General features: G+C 33.9%; 3 protein-coding genes and 1 long non-coding RNA gene across 6 annotated transcripts; 3 read left to right on the forward strand and 1 right to left on the reverse strand.

The window, feature by feature from the left end:
- Nucleotides 1-1,005: 1,005 nt before the first annotated feature.
- On the forward strand, nucleotides 1,006-13,670 carry LOC123681716 (androgen-induced gene 1 protein-like). Of its 3 annotated transcripts, none has more exons than XM_045619968.1 (3): nucleotides 1,006-1,398; nucleotides 12,431-12,535; nucleotides 13,160-13,670. In XM_045619968.1, exons 1-3 carry the CDS (start codon nucleotides 1,237-1,239, stop codon nucleotides 13,610-13,612), a joined length of 720 nt encoding a protein of 239 aa, XP_045475924.1. In that variant the 5' UTR covers nucleotides 1,006-1,236; the 3' UTR covers nucleotides 13,613-13,670. The 3 variants fall into 3 exon arrangements, with proteins under 3 accessions (XP_045475924.1, XP_045475923.1, XP_045475922.1); XM_045619967.1 differs by lacking the exon at nucleotides 1,006-1,398 and adding an exon at nucleotides 4,788-4,996; XM_045619966.1 differs by lacking the exon at nucleotides 1,006-1,398 and adding an exon at nucleotides 11,084-11,501.
- Nucleotides 1,495-2,822, forward strand: LOC123681719. Its single transcript, XR_006747710.1, has 2 exons — nucleotides 1,495-1,763; nucleotides 1,851-2,822. It is a non-coding gene; the product is annotated as an uncharacterized LOC123681719 (long non-coding RNA).
- Nucleotides 13,671-14,300: 630 nt separating the features above from the next.
- Nucleotides 14,301-15,326, forward strand: LOC123681718 (transcription factor MafG). The gene is made up of 2 exons (XM_045619970.1): nucleotides 14,301-14,461; nucleotides 14,545-15,326. The coding sequence occupies exons 1-2, from the start codon at nucleotides 14,423-14,425 to the stop codon at nucleotides 14,908-14,910; spliced, it is 405 nt and encodes a 134-aa protein (XP_045475926.1). The 5' UTR covers nucleotides 14,301-14,422; the 3' UTR covers nucleotides 14,911-15,326.
- Nucleotides 15,021-16,610, reverse strand: LOC123681715 (tRNA (cytosine(38)-C(5))-methyltransferase). The gene is made up of 3 exons (XM_045619965.1): nucleotides 16,413-16,610; nucleotides 15,898-16,364; nucleotides 15,021-15,846 (listed from the first exon to the last, which is right to left on the reverse strand). Exons 1-3 carry the CDS (start codon nucleotides 16,465-16,467, stop codon nucleotides 15,382-15,384), a joined length of 987 nt encoding a protein of 328 aa, XP_045475921.1. The 5' UTR covers nucleotides 16,468-16,610; the 3' UTR covers nucleotides 15,021-15,381.
- Nucleotides 16,611-16,617: the final 7 nt, after the last annotated feature.

Raw genomic sequence — 16,617 nt, forward strand, 5'->3', positions numbered from 1 at the left:
GACTATAGCTACAAACTTCTAGTTAAACTGAGAAATTTCAAGTCAATTCTGCAATAAAAGGGTGTTTTTTTTAGAGCTATAGAACTTTAAATTGCAATAAAACAACAATGGATTATTCGATTGACATGAATTTTATTTATCCGCAAGATAATCTTGTGGCATTACATTTTAAATATGATTTGTGGCATATGACTGCCACGGCTGGCTCGGATGTAGTCCAATCTGGACGTCCAATTTTCGATGACTTTGTCCAACATTTGTGGGCGTATATCGGCAATAACACGGCGAATGTTGTCTTCCAAATGGTCAAGAGTTTGTGACTTATCCGCATAGACCAATGACTTTACAAAGCCGTTTTAGGCGGACACCAAACGTGTCTTTCAATAAATCGATTGTGGCACGAGCTGTGTAACATGTTGCGCCGTCTTGTTGGAACCACAGCTCCTGGACATCATGATTGTTCAATTCAGGAATGAAAAAGTTAGTAATCATGGCTCTATACCGATCACCATTGACTGTAACGTTCTGGCCATCATCGTTTTTGAAGAAGTACGGACCAATGATTCCACCAGCCCATAAAGCGCACCAAACAGTCAGTTTTTCTGGATGTAACGGTGTTTCGACGTACACTTGAGGATTAGCTTCACTCCAAATGCGGCAGTTTTGTTTGTTGACGTAGCCATTCAACCAGAAGTTCGCTTCATCGCTAAACAAAATGAAATGGACGTATGCACGATACGTATTCCACACAGAACCATTATTTTCGAAATAAAATTGCACTATTTGCAAGCTTATTCAGGCGTGAGTCTATTCATGATGAATTGCCAAACTAAACTGAGAATAAATCACTTGACAGCTGTTAAATCGGTTGCCATCTTGATCAGTAATGCCAACTTAAAGTTATATACCTCGAAAAAAAACACCCGTTATTACGAATTTTCTCTGTTACCCCTCGTATATCAATTCTTCAAATCTTGATCGGCAATTGGCATCAACAAGGAAGCATAACTGTATATCTCCTCTCTAATAGATGCCCCACTATACAATCTTCTCAGATACCTTATTCCAAACAATCCAAACAGAACACGCTTACGTTACAATTTACGTTATAATCGATTTAAACATAACACTTCAATTAGAATAGATAAATAATTAGTTGTAGGTTTAGTTAGTTCAACAACAGTATTATCAGTCTTGTAGAGTAAACTAGTATACGCGAACTTCTATTATCCGAAAATGTGGCGTAAAATCTATTATAGTGTATTGGCAGCAATGTACTTTGGTGTCGTGTATGTCACTCATGGATCAGCAGCCCCTGTATCTATATCTGAGCCCGTAGTGATTAGAATGATGGGGCAATTTGGAGGGAAGTGGAAATTTTTGACGATATGGAATTTGGTGAGTTTGAAAAAACGATACAATTGGTTAAGAAGCTCACAAAAAGTGATTGCATCAAATATAGAATAGTCATTTCTGGCTTCGTTCGAAATTTAACCCTTCGTTAGGCGCGTGGATTACGATTGTAATCCACCACTATTCCAACGCCGATATTTTCCTAATTTCATTGGTTATGTAAGCGCGGACCTCAGTAGCTGTCAATTACATCTCTTTCTAGCGATTCAGTATTCAGTAAGCGGTGGGAAATATTTTTGCTGGAATTTAGGAGCGTCTAAACACGACTGGATTACCATTGTAATCCGCGCGCCTAACTGCGTTACGTTTGCTCCTTCGAGCAAAGGTAACGCAGTGTTGTCATAAATTTGGTAAGATTAGTTTTTTTGCATTATTACGAACATTATCGAATGCATATGTATTCTTATATCATTATCTCATGATTATTGATGTTTCAGGAATATAATATGTCTGACCCTAAAAATAAATCCGTTATTTTAGTATCTTCAATGCACCATGATGTTGCGATCGATCTGGAAACAGAAGATAAAAGAGAACCAGAAATAGTGACATTTTATAACCACACCAAAATTGGCGTCGACTTAGTGGACCAACTATGCCAAAAATACAACATTGCGAAAAATGCAATGGTTGTTTTTTACAATCTGCTGAACGTAGCTGGAATAAATGCCGTCTGCATTTACAAAGCGAACCATCCTACGGAAAAAAAAAGTAAGGAGTGATTTCATTGAAAAATTTGCTTGGGAACTCATCAAGACACAAAAAGAGGCCAGGTCGAATATGATCTGCTTACCCATGGAACTCAGAAGACGAGCGCGTTCCCTCCTTGGACTCGAAGCGACATTACCCCCGCCTTCTGATCTACCAAGGCAAGAAAATCCTATAAGACGATGTAATATATGTCCTAGAAGCCGTAACAAGTCAACAAGGAAAGTGTGCGTGAAATGCAAAAGACACGCTTGCAAGCAACATGCAGTAGATATTTGCACTGAATGTTTAGATGGTTGAAGAAATGACCATAATTGTGTGAATTTTCCATGAATATGATAACTTCTATCGAATGTAGCAAATTGTATTTTTCATATTTGGTTTGTCTTTCTTCAGAATATCTGTTTTTTTTCAGCTATTCATAATTGTTTTTTGTTTGTTGTCCAAAATGTACAAGACGCAGATAAAACTATGAAAAACGTGATTCTTTCGCTTTCTTATTCAAACAGTGAGATTCTTGAAAATTTTCATAAAAAATTTTTTTCATCATTGAAGCAGATACATCAACAAAACTGAATAACCAATTTAGCCAATGATTATAGTCTGAGTATGTGATTTAATGACAAATCATTTTGGATTACGTTTGTAATCCACGCGCCTAAACGCGTTAGGAAATACCGCGCGCCTAACGAAGGGTTAATGTTAAAAGCATAGAAAATTAAAGAAGAATACCAAAAAAATTATCTGACATTTTGGTGACAATAACGAAAGAGTTGAGAGTCTGGGTGTTCATGTGCTAATTGCTCCATTGAAGACCGCACACCTATACATCATATGGTTATGTGGTCTCCAAGGGTTCAATTGGTGCATGAATGACGAGCGCTCAGTGCACTCCTCATTTTTATCATGGAAAGTGGAATCTCCAAGAATAATGATTACAATTTGATTAATCTATTTTAAGTTCATTTTAGTGTCAAATTTAATGCTGATAGCTCTTATATTTAGTTTCCATGAAAAGTTTTAAGATTCCACACCTTCCAAAATAGCAACAGTGTGAAATTCGATCATTACTGAACACAAAATTTTGAATAATTGAATATTTTCTTTTGTCAATGTAGTCACCAGAATATAATTTCATAAACAGTTAAAAAAATGAAATCGATCAAAATACCTTCATTTTCTCAAAAATAATTTGGTAATAATTTGCAAATACAAAAGTAAACATGTATGAATGAGAATTTGAGGTAAATGATCTTATCAGTACTCAAAATATTACCGAATTTTTTCAAATGGCCTCATTTGATAACTACGATTGAATGAACTATTTTATGAAGCCTCTTCGCCTTGAACTTGTAAGATATAGCTTTCAGAAGCTACGTATCATCACAGCCGTCTTCAACTTGAAGAAGGCTATGGTATCATTCATAGATGAGAGAAAAATCAGACTAGGTTTTACGGGTTTTATAAATACGGACCTTCGAAATATTATTCTCCTGACAAAACTACCAATTCGATAGAGATAAAAATTTGCCTTTCAATGAAAAATAACAATTTCAAGCTTCCTACAAAATTTGTGATTGATCGCGTAAACACAACCATCTATATACAGGGTGAGCCTTTGACTTGTACATATATTTCAACCGAAAATTCCTGAGGTCAAAGGAAACACTTTTTTCCTTTGCCATTTCTTCCGATTTGGCTTGGTTGAAAAGATACAGGCTGTTGAAAGTCCATAAAAAAATTCAATTTTTAGTCATATCGAATGGAATCGAAGGAAATAATTTTTGGAATTTGATTTTCATTGATGTGATGAATCTTTTCCGAACAAAAATTCCATCAAAGTCTGGTCAACAAAGGAAAATAGAGTTTCTTGCTACCTCCGGAATCTTGAGTTGAAATATATGTACAAGTCAAAAACTCACCCTGTTTATAAAAGAGGATCTGTGGATATTATGTAAGGGCATCACGTTCAAACGACTGCACCAAATTGGATAATTCTTTTTTTGTTGTGTTCATTACTGTTATGAGGAGGCTTATACAACAAAATATCTTCGAAAAAATCTTACAGAAAAAAAAAAGGCTTTCCTTTTTCCTCCGACCGAGTGAACAACTACGTATAGAGTATAATTTTACACTTCGAAGGATGTATTTTGGGTTGCCTGAAAAAATTTCATGATTAAATTGAAACACCAGTTACACCACCCGTGCGAAGCCATGCAGTCTTGTAGAAAATTAAAACACATATTATGGAAAAAACATACCAATCAAAAATAAACGATTTAATAAAAAATTTCAAACGCAAAATACATTCAGAGCACCGTCTTGTTATTAAAAACTGTTCAGTTGTCATGTTTCCACTCTAATTAACTTTAGACAAGGAAAAGATTTCATTGTTATAAAAGCACTTTTCAAGTTACATGAGAACTATGCATCTGAAGCAACAATTCTTCGAGCGTAGCAAATATAAATTATGCAAGTGTTTTTTTTTTCGTCCTGTTATTTCAGATATCAATCCATTAATACATTGAAGCCACTGACAACGTATGCAAAGTTCAAACGCTTGAGCACTGAGCAGCATTATTATCGTTATCTCAATATCCTTTTATCGCACACCTTTTAAGTGTTTTTTTACATCGAGTGTAATCTAGAAAAATTTTCAACAATCTAGTGCAACGTCGGAAGGTTTCAGATTGAGAGCGAGATCGTTGGGAAAAAGTCTAAAATGCCGACTGTAAAGACTGTTGTATACAGTGTGTTGGTGTTATATTATGTGGCAACAATTTCTTTCGACTTTGTCTCCATAAAAGGTCCTCCCGGTCTGAGAAAGAACATTAGTTTTGGAGGAAAACTGAGATTTCTGACAATTTGGAATATGGTGAGGATTTGTCGGATGATTATACAAGGTGGAAATAACATCGTTTTTTTTTACGTACAATAACAACGTCATATTTTGACTGACAAGTTCATCGAAAAGTTCTACTTTACTTTCGCCGGAGGGAAAAGTGTTGCCTAGCAATGATAACCATGACAACCGTAACTAGGCAAATTTTCTATCAATCAATTATAACGATCGTTGATATAAACCTTATTTAAAGTTGAATCTCCAGATTTTCATGAATTTTGAAACGTTTGAAAACGAATAACATATTGTATTTTCAAAATAATATACTATTTCCTTGGGGTTTTCAACAAACTGAACTGAGATATCAGGAAAACCATTAGGTTTTGTGAGATAACAAGAAAAATCATCGGGTCTATAGACATTGTATACATAATGTTCTATTTATAAAATGTTAATTTTCTCGAATGATTTTTTCTAATGAATAGAAGATTTCCAACGTTTTCCTCAAATGCCCTATATTTAGAAATATTTAACCAAGTTGTATGTATATAGGGTGTTTTTTTTCGAGGTATATAACTTTAAGTTGGCATTACTGTTCAAGATGGCGACCGCTTTAACAGCTGTCAAGTGTTTTATTCTCAGTTTGGTTTGGCAATTCATTATGAATAGACTCACGCCTGAACAACGCTTGCAAATAGTGCAATTTCATTTCGAAAATAATGGTTCTGTGCGGAATAGGTATCGCGCACTACGTCCATTTTATCGTTTAGTGATGAAGCGCACTTCTGGTTGAATGGCTAAGTCAACAAACAAAACTGCCGCTTTTGAAGTGAAGCTAATTCTCAAGTGTATGTCGAAACACCGTTATATCCAGAAAAACTGACTGTTTGGTACGCTTTATGGGCTGGTGGAATCATTGGTCCGTACTTCTTCAAAAACGATGATGGCCAGAACGTTACAGTCAATGGTGATCGGTATAGAGCCATGATTACTAACTTTTTCATTTCTGAATTGAACAACCATGATGTCCAGGAGCTGTGGTTCCAACAAGACGGCGCAACATGTCACACAGCTCGTGCCACAATCGATTTATTGAAAGACACGTTTGGTGACCGCCTAATTTCACGTTTTGGGCCTGTGAATTGGCCTTCAAGATCTTGCGATTTAACACCGCTAGACTACTTTCTGTGGGGCTATGTAAAGTCATTGGTCTATGCGGATAAGCCACAAACCCTTGACCATTTGGAAGACAACATTCGCCGTGTTATTGCCGATATACGGCCACAAATGTTGGAAAAAGTCATCGAAAATTGAACGTCCAGATTGGACTACATCCGAGCCAGCCGTGGCGGTCATATGCCAGAAATCATATTTGAAATGTAATGCCACGAGATTATCTTGCGAATAAATAAAATTCATGTCAATCGAATCATCGTTGTTTTATTGTAATTTAAAGTTCTATTAGCTCTAAAAAAACACCCTTTATTATGTTGAGAAAGAGCAATACGAAAAATTGTCGACTTCAAACAATGAAGATGTGTCGATGAATATCAGTATTAGTTTAAGACCAAGACGTCCAGAAAATTTTTTATAATTTTATTCAAGCTGAAAATCTTCAAAATAATGTTCCAAGGTCATGAGGAATATTTGGGCTCAGAATGCATATTCATATGTATACCTTTCGTTAATAAGACAATAGAAGCGAATAATAAAATCGATGTATAACAAGAAAAAACAGGAATTCATTTTTCTCATACAATTACGAAATGAATTTTAATTTAGAATATCCAACTTCCCGAATCTTTGGAGTACTTCGTTCCACTTGAAAATTCTTCTTTTATCATATTATAAAAGTAAAAATGCATATATTTCGGAGCAGTAGTGAGACAGAACTACACACAGTCGCGCGTTTGATTTTTTCAAATACATTTGTATTGTATACGTTCAAATAAAATCTGGACAAAATTTGACAAACTTGAATCTTTGAACTTTTTGATTTGTGATCATCATAGGTATATGAATCATAAACATTTATTGGGACACATCAAATTCAACACTCAAGAAATGTTTACATTTTAAGCGGTTTTTTGTACAATCCTAAAAGCATATTTTTATGTTGTACCTAGGAGATTATAATCTCCTAGACTGGTAGTTGGACCCATCAAAATCCAGGAACCAAATTCAAAAATTCTTAATTTGAAACTCTAGGTACAACATAAAACCTTGTATAACATGTAATGATTCGATGACACTAAATGAAAAAGTTTCATTTAAAAAGTATTAGTGATAAATATTTACCTGACACCTACCAAAGTTTCGAAAATATAAATATTCAATTCAGAATGCGTTATCAGTTTTTTTTCGAGTGAGTAAGATATTATCAGTAAGATAAGTGGTATAAATAAATCCTTGCACAATACTAGTAGTGTTTTCAATTTCAAGTTTACGTTATATCTACTCGAAAATCAGCGATTCGATGAACTGATATATAAATCTATAATTCAGATGATATTAGATCTTGCATTCTTGAATTCAAGTATTGGATGAATTTCATGCTGATAAACATAAACATGTAGGTACCTAATAAATACTTCAATTAGTGATATAATTAAATCGATACATTTTCTAGATAATTATTCAGTTTATTGCAACTAATCTCAGTCATCTGCAATTAATTATTTTACCGACATCGTTATATTCATTAAAAACAACCTATAATGAGTAGTGATTCCTTTAAATGAGTCTCTTTTAATTATTGTGAAATTTCTTATCATTCCTGCAGATTTTAACTTGAATTTGATTTATTATTTCCAGTTATAAAAATTTTATGGGAACAATCTACCTTTTCATACTTAATCAAGGGTTCCAACTGGCCTAATTATTAAAAATCATAGATATAACTTATTTCTGGTCCAAATGAAAAATAATATTTGACCTAAATCCTTCCAAGGGCATTGTCTATTACTAGACTTGCCTTCAAAAACCTCCGTCCTCAGCTGTGTTGGCGACAGTGGCGCACATACTCAAATGGAATATTACCTAATGGTGTTTGATTTTAAAATTTTCAAAAACACGAATGCAGCATAAACATATTCTTTATTTTCCAAACCGGTAATCAACGATTTGACCCAATATATCCAATATAAATATATAGGTACATGTATATTCCATCTTCCCATATGAATTCATTTTGGTTATAATTAGTAAGACGTGATAATTAAAATAAATATCCAATTGAATTCAAAAAAATTCTCACACGTGCTCAGTAACAGTTGAAATCTACAAATCATCCACACGTTTAAATTTATAACCTTAATTAAAATTATGTTTTTTTTTCAAGTTACACTTTTTATATTACATCCTTTTACGTAGTGATAAAGTTTGAATTTTATTCAAGTTTTTTCTCATAGGATCTGTAGGTTCTTCACAAAATAGGTATTTAACTGAAATTTGGCATAGATATTTCAGAGTCCCACATCACGTGATATGCCACTGGTGGTTTGAAAAAATTTTAAAAGAAACTTTGATCTATTGACAGGATCATTGGGGGTGAGGCAACAAGCCATTTCAAAACGCTTCAAAGTCATAGGAATGATTCAGAAAAAAGGGAATTGGGTGCCGTACGAGTTGAAGCCGAGAGATGTCGAACGGCGTTTTTTAGGTTGTGAACAGCTACTTGAAAAAATCATTATCATTACGACAATCCCAAGCGCAGAAAATCATGGGAATATCCCGGCCATACTTCCACGTCGACGGCAAAACCGAATATTCACGGTTCCAAGGTCATGCTCAGTATTAGATTATTAGATTCTTCGCATATGTGTCATTGCGAATAGACGTATACATCTCACCGCTCCGATAAGTTTTAATTCAAGTCTAAAAAATCAGTGAAAAAACTTTTAAGAACAACAGAAAAATGGTTTTTTCTAGAGAGACTAGAGCTGAAATAAAAGCGATTGTCAAAGAAACTATTATGGCCGTATTAGATAGTTATTTGGAGAAATTAACAGAAAAAGTTCTGGAGAAAATCAGGGAAAATATGCAGAGTGAATCTGAGGAAATTAAATTGAAACTGGAAGAAACTGAAACCAAATTGGAAAAGCTGCAACAGGAAAATAAGAAGGCAAATGTAATAATTTTTGGAGTTCCTGAAACACAAAATTCGAATCCGACAGAGAATATCACTACAATATGTAAAGATAAGAATATAAACATCGCAGAACGTGCAATATTAACATGCCATCGTCTAGGAAAAAAAACTGAAAACAAAACAAGACCCATACTAATTAAATTCACGGATGAATTTCATCGTAACCAATTTATATATTCCCGTAAACAATTCCTAGGTACAAATATTGTTGTGAAGGAGGATTTAACGAAACAACGAATCGAATTGCTCAAGTATGCTACTATGAAGCTTGGAAACAAAAAGGTTTGGACAATTGGCGGTGTCATAAAGACAAAGACTAAAAGTGGTATAATATCAGTGAATAAAAAAGAGGTTATCGATAATATTTCTCAGAGTATTCTGCCCAGAGGCTAATTAACAATATTAGTTTATTTTTCATGAAACTTAAATGTACAGTTTGTATTGATGTTGTATTGTAGCTTGTCGGAGGGTAAATTATTTGATTCCTTATCGCATATTTTATAATCAATACTTTTCCTTTTGTTTTACTTTATTATTATATTTTGTAGTTGAATGTCTATTATTGAGTCAGTGTTGGAGGAGAAGATGAGAGCATTTATTAATTTGGATGAGGTTAGAATGATCATTTAAGGTGACAGAAATCTAAATATCTTTCATTTCAATACACATAGTGTGAAAAAAAAATTACGATGATAAGAAGATTTTTTTATCATAGAAGCAGTTTCTCCTTCTCCTTGGTATTTTTTGTTGTTGTTGTTTTTTCTCTGTAGTATAGGAAAAAATCTTTTGTTTTTGAGAAAGAAGAATTGTTCATCATGAGTAATGGTAGGTTATGACAGTATACAAGCTATTTGCTTAGACTGCTAAACCTGCTTATTCTTGTATATATTTCGATATGTATGTATTTTTGGATGAATAAATTGAAATTGAAATTGAAATTGAAATTGAAATTGAAATTTGGTGGGGGCCAGCTCGGCGTCGTGTGTTATGAGTTGTTGAAACCAACTGAAACAATCACGGGCGATCGTTATCGAACGGAATTAATGCGTTTGAGCCGAGCATTGAAAGACTAACGGTCGCAATACAATGAGAGACATGATAAAGTTATTTTACAGCATGACAATGCTCGACCCCATTTTGCGAAAGTGGTCAAGACATACTTGGGAACGTTGAAATGGGAAGTCCTACACCACCTGCCTTATTCTCCAGACACACAGCCTGGCTGACCAGCACTTATGAAGAAGTAAAAAATTGGGTCGATTTTTGGATCGCTTCAAAAGATGACCAGTTTTTTCAACGCGAGATTCGTATGATGCCCGAAAGATGGGAGAAAGTAGTGGCCAGCGATGGATCATACTTTGAATCATAAATGTTTAACCAGTTTTTTTTCAATAAAGTCTCGAATTTTGGAAAAAAAACGGTGGAAGCAAAGTTGTACGCCTATGTAGTATTGAACTTTTTCGTCTCTTATGTAGAAAACAAAGTGTTTTCGGGCCCATGCTTATAGGACTTCTCATAGGGAATCTCTAATTTTCATTTGTTCCTCCAATTCATGCACATCCTGTATTACAAATTGTATTTTGATGGAAAAAACTTCAAATTGCAAAATAAAAAAAGGGAATCGCTAAATAATTTTGTTTTAAATAGGACAAAAAGGGAGAGTTAAAAGAATAAACTGTATTTCTACAATTCATAGGAATGATTCAGAGGGGGCGCCAAAATTCTCGCTACGCCACTGTAACAAGAAGACGATTCAGCAGGTTGATCAGGAAATTAACTAGTAGGGGGTTTAGTGAACTGGAAAGCTTTCATAGCCAACCCCAAATTTAATCTACATCTTTTGATGGAGACCCCCTTGCTTTACTATCCGGTCCGTCTCTGTCTATCTGCATCAGACCATCTGCGGATCTTCTCTCCATCCTTTTTCCTCCCATTCTGTTCCCATCTCGGGACCTTGCGTTGCGTGCAATTTTCACAACGTCTCCTAGTATGAAACCAAAACACAATCGCAAACCTGCCGCACACGATGTGAAAGGCGAAAACAATTAAAAATTTTAATCAGTTACTTGAAGTCCACTTGATGGATCGGGCTGTGCATCCTCTAGAACACTTCTGATATTTCGATAACGCCAGTCTGCAGTCGATAACCTTTGGTTGGTTACGTACACCTAAATATTGATGTTGTCTTGTTACCGGCTTAGTTTTGGTTGTTGCTTTCGTTGAAAAATGGGTGCTATGACCGTTGTTCATGCCGTTTTTGCAGTGCATTTTTGGTTTGGGTGTTACTACGATTGGGTACACGTAAGGATACCCAAAAATGAGCACATGGGGATGGCTTTCAGTTTCGGGAATACGGAGAAGCTGAAGTTTTTAACTTTCTGGAATGCGGTGGGTACACGTCCTTGATCCTTTTTCGTTTTATTCCTCTGTCTTAGGGATTTCATCCTGAATCCACTGAGTAACCTCATCCTGTAGTTTGTATTTTGAACCCTGTTCCAAATTGGTGGAGGTTCTGTTTATATTTTTATCGAGAAAGAACATCACTCTAGTTTTTCCACCAGTACTTGCTTGATAAAAATGATCGAGCAACTAACAAATTCCGAACAGAAATAATTATTGGAGATAATCCTAAACTTCCTTCCCAAAATTATATTCACAATTTTCATCTACACATAAATGGTGGATGCGCTCAGTGTCAAATTTGCAAAATCCGTGATGTAAATAGAAATTTTTTTCAAGCATTACGAATTCCGCATAATATTCTCATGTTCTAACAGACTCAATGTTTTAAAGACTTAAAATTATTCCTGAATATCTATTATTTTCACATTACTATAAGCATTTATATTATTTTTCTGAAATTAATGTTTGATGATATTGAAATAGATATTCTCAGTCTTAGTTTTTTAAAATTGAAACGTCTTATTCATATTCATCTCAGAATATTCGGAAATTCATGAGATAACTATAATACACTTCTTTTAAAGTTAAAAGATGGATGTAATACTTTGGGGGTGTTCAGCAGTAATATTTCTTATCTAAATTAACAGATTGTTACCAAACAATGAGATCCCAGCTATATTCTATTATATTCATTTTTATCTAGCCAATTAAGTTTATTAATTTAAATCCAATACCAACTTCGTTTTTTCGTTTCAAGGAAAATAATAATTGGATATGATAATTTTAGGATGTGAACGCAAATTCTATAGCTTTTTTTCAATTTTTGCCTCACTTTACATATAAATAATCTCATATTATATTTTTAAAATGACTATTAGAATTTTTTTGAACAACCTCCCATAATTTTTTTTCAGCTCCTGCAAGGATTGTTCTTCACAATATGCCTACTCAACGATATCATAGGAACCAATGAGCCAAATCCAAAGAAAACGCCAATCATAAGAAAGGTTAAAGATACGGTAAGTTGGAAAGTAAAATTTGTGACAGAACAGAAAATTGTTTTGATTGCATTAATCAGGATAAAGTCCAAAGGACAAATATCAACATTCACTATATAATTTCAGCAAATATCGGAAAATATTCGTTGTTTAAATTCGAAATTAAGATTTGAGTAGTTCAAAAGTTAAATAATTGCAAAAATTTTATTTTTTTTGCGAAAAATCTTGATGTTATACCATATATACGGACGACAGCCCACTTTTCCAATAAGATAATGCGAGGCCATATATATTTATCCAGATTTATTTGAATTTTGAAGACAAGCCTCCTAGATCTCCTGATCTTTCACCCATTGAACATGTCTAAGATATGATTGAGAGAAGTTAATCTGAAATTTTGATGAATCACTCACCCAACTTTCAGTGTCATGTATACAAAAAAAAAATTATAATAAGTTCATTATTACTGGGTATTCTTATTGACTTGGATGCGTTATGCTTATTAAAAATATCACCAGATATGTATGTGCAGCAAAGTCGTTAAGATTATTTACCAGATGCAATATTCTATACGTAATTCTATAATACGGAATAAATGTTTCAAAAAAAACTTTGAAATCTACATTCATCTTTTTTTTTCCACAGCTGTTCACTGCCTTGGCATTTCCACTCTCGATTTTCGTAGGAACGACCTTCTGGGGTATCTACGCCGTAGATAGAGAATTGGTGTTCCCCAAGATCCTAGACAAGTATTTTCCAGTATGGCTGAACCATGTGATGCACACCAACATCATGATCTTTGTCTTGATCGAGATGGCCATGAACTTCCGATCTTATCCAAAAAGGAAGACTGGCATCTCCATATTGGGGGTCTTCATGATGTGCTACTTAATCTGGATGCATGTTATATATCATTATTCCGGTGTGTGGGTCTATCCCATTTTTGAAGTCCTTAACCTGCCACTGCGAATATTGTTTTTCGTAGGGCTTCTAGTCTTAATAGTAGTTATGTATTTAATAGGGGAAGGATTGAACAATATATTATGGTCAAACCAAATCAAAGCTGTTAAAAGCAACAAGGCGAAGAAAAGACATTAGACTTGTTATTGATACAGAGTAGCTATTACATTATTGATAAAATTTTAATTTTTCAAAATGTGTTTTATTTCATTTATATATTTTGAAGATTCAGTGGGTAACTCTCCGCCAATGATAATCACAGATTCTGATATTCCCATGTGTGGTTATATTACAGAATGTTTCAAACACAACTATTGTCTATAGGTGCTCATATGCAATTCAGAGGATTGACTCCAACATTAAATAAGGAAAGGTTGACACTCCGATCAGATAACCATATAGGAGAGAAGAGAATACAGAAGTTTGATCTCCAACCAATTTATATTGATTAGTTCATCTGTTGTAACTCCTGTCAGCTGATTCAAACATCTTGCGTCTCACTCATATGTTGCAGTCGATTCCTATCTCTCTTACAAACTTTACAAATTATCTACAAACATTATAAAATCATTCATTGGATGCCATATAATCCACATTTCTTATCCAATATACTAATCCGTGAGTCGACGTCCGGAAATACCCAAGGATGTTGAATCTAAGTTATCATTGGTAACATTGGTTGTGTTGCAACATGCTTTTGAGGTAAATAAAAACAATCTCAAGATTTCGGTTGCACAAAAGTCAACTGACATAAATATTTTAGTAGTTCATATCATAGATAAGTAGTTCATATGAACCGTCATACGTCTGTCAATTATGATCGATTGAAAGAGAAACAAAGGACAATGGAAAGGATTAGGATGACTTGCAAAAATTGTGCAGGATCGCCGATAAAAACCACGCTTATTGCGTTTCATTTCATCCTAGTAGATAATCGTTAACTAAAAAATGCCTTCGGACCAGAGAAAGGGGGAAAGAAAACCTCTCGTAAGTAGAAATCATAGATTATTAAAAACTGGTTGAAGAAATGGGATTGTACTATCAGATTAAGAAATGTGATAACTTCACAGCCTCCACTATCTCCCGGACCAGTTCTGGACATATCAGATGAGGAATTGGTAACGATTTCTGTCAGAGATCTCAATAGGCAACTCAAAATGAGGGGTTTGTCGAGGGATGACATAGTTCGTATGAAACAAAGGAGAAGGACTTTGAAAAACAGAGGCTATGCAGCATCTTGCAGAATCAAACGAATTGAACAAAAAGATGAGTTAGAAACGGAGAAAACTCATGAATGGAGAGATTTGGAGGGGACACAAGAGGAAGTAGTTACTATGAAGGATGAAATGATCAATATTGCCAGTAGATTTGAGGCATTAAAGAAATTTGCTGCCAGCAATAAGATTTCAATTCCACCTGAATTTGATACACTTTAAAAATATCCATCTGCTGTAGAGAACTAGACATTTCTATATCCTTAAACTGAATTTATGCAGGAACATAAATGGTAAAAACTCAAAGTAATAAAATACATGGGAGCCTAAAATACTCACTAACAAGAAAGATGGCTCATATTTTACTTCACAACATTTTGTACTCTAATGTAGGCTGGGTATCTATGTATTTTATTGCTTTGAGGGTATAAATATAATCACAAAGAATAACCTTGAAATCTAGAAAATTTTATATAATTTCAAGTGCATATAGATTGGACAATGGATTATTGTTTAACAATCCATTTATTTCTAATGGAAGGTAGAAATATTTGAACTTAAAACGCGTACAGAAAAATGTCCATATCCAATTAATCATGAAAAAATGGCAATATAATAATTTCTATATTATACCATAATTGTAAATAAAAATAGTTCAGATAAAACCAGGAATAAAAATAAAGATTTTGAATGTCAAAGCAATAGTTTTATTAAATTAGAAACTACTTCAACATTAATACTATTTCCTAGTACCATATATTTTTGTCTATCTGTAATTTTTTCAGGGAATTTAAAACTTGTAGGAAAACATTGTAACCTACCGACTTCTAAAGGAGTGAAATACCTTATTTTTAATGATGCTAACAGTTCTTCCTGTGTTATCTCCTCAATATTTGGTTCACGTAATTCTTTAAGAATTTTTTCACTTTCTTTCCTGGAAATCTGGCTAAATACACTACCTGTTCCTTCAGTATACCTACCATAAGCTTTAGTGAAACAACAAGATCTTAGCGAATCTTTATAACATATATCTAAAACTTTCCAATATTTTTTTAAAATATTCATAGGAAGATAATACTTGTTGTGTTCTCCAGCCTCCAAAATATCTTTTATTTGAAATTTTAGAGAACTGCTTATTTGATTTGGTAAGTCGTGCATCTGTAAAAATCAGGTTCAAAAATAAAATAGTTTATGGGGCAAGAAACTTACTAATGGTCCAGTTTGGAAATGGAATGGTGTTTTTTTGGCCAAGCAATAATATCGAAGCCTTGAGTTAGGTATCCCAATTTGTGGCGGACTCAATAGAAATTCTTGATAGCTGAACCCACAATTATCAAGACTTTGAATCACTAAATCTCTCATATGAGAAGTTTCAAAACCTTTCACATTTTCAATGAGAATTCTAGAGATGTTCAAATGAGGTAAGATGTTAATAATATGAATCAAAGCCTGTGTTCGAGGATCGTTCATATCACCTTTCAGTCCATTTCTTGTAAATGGCTGACATGGTGGAGACATTAGTATTGTATCGGCACCAAGTTTACGCAGAAAATCTGGTGTTAAAGATTGTATGTTACGATTCAAGAGCTTGACATTGGGAAAGTTATGTTTGTATATTTCATTAGCCACAGGGTTTATATCTGCTGCTAAAATGACGTCACTATTGAATTCACATCCTGAAAATCTATTATTTAAAACAAAATCTTGTGGAGTATAGATATTACCTTTAAGTGCGAAATGCATTCCACCTATACCACTAAAAAATTCGAGCACTTTCATCGTGGAAAAAATACATAAAATAAATATTTATAACGATATGTTGAGGTTATATTTGACAACATAAAATAAATATTCCATTTGCATAGAACCCGACAGCTTCAGATAGTTTAGGATAGATGACACTACCTGCTTCAGATTGTGAATTGAAAA

This window comes from Harmonia axyridis, chromosome 6 (genome assembly GCF_914767665.1).
Source record: "Harmonia axyridis chromosome 6, icHarAxyr1.1, whole genome shotgun sequence".
NCBI lineage: Eukaryota > Metazoa > Arthropoda > Insecta > Coleoptera > Coccinellidae > Harmonia > Harmonia axyridis.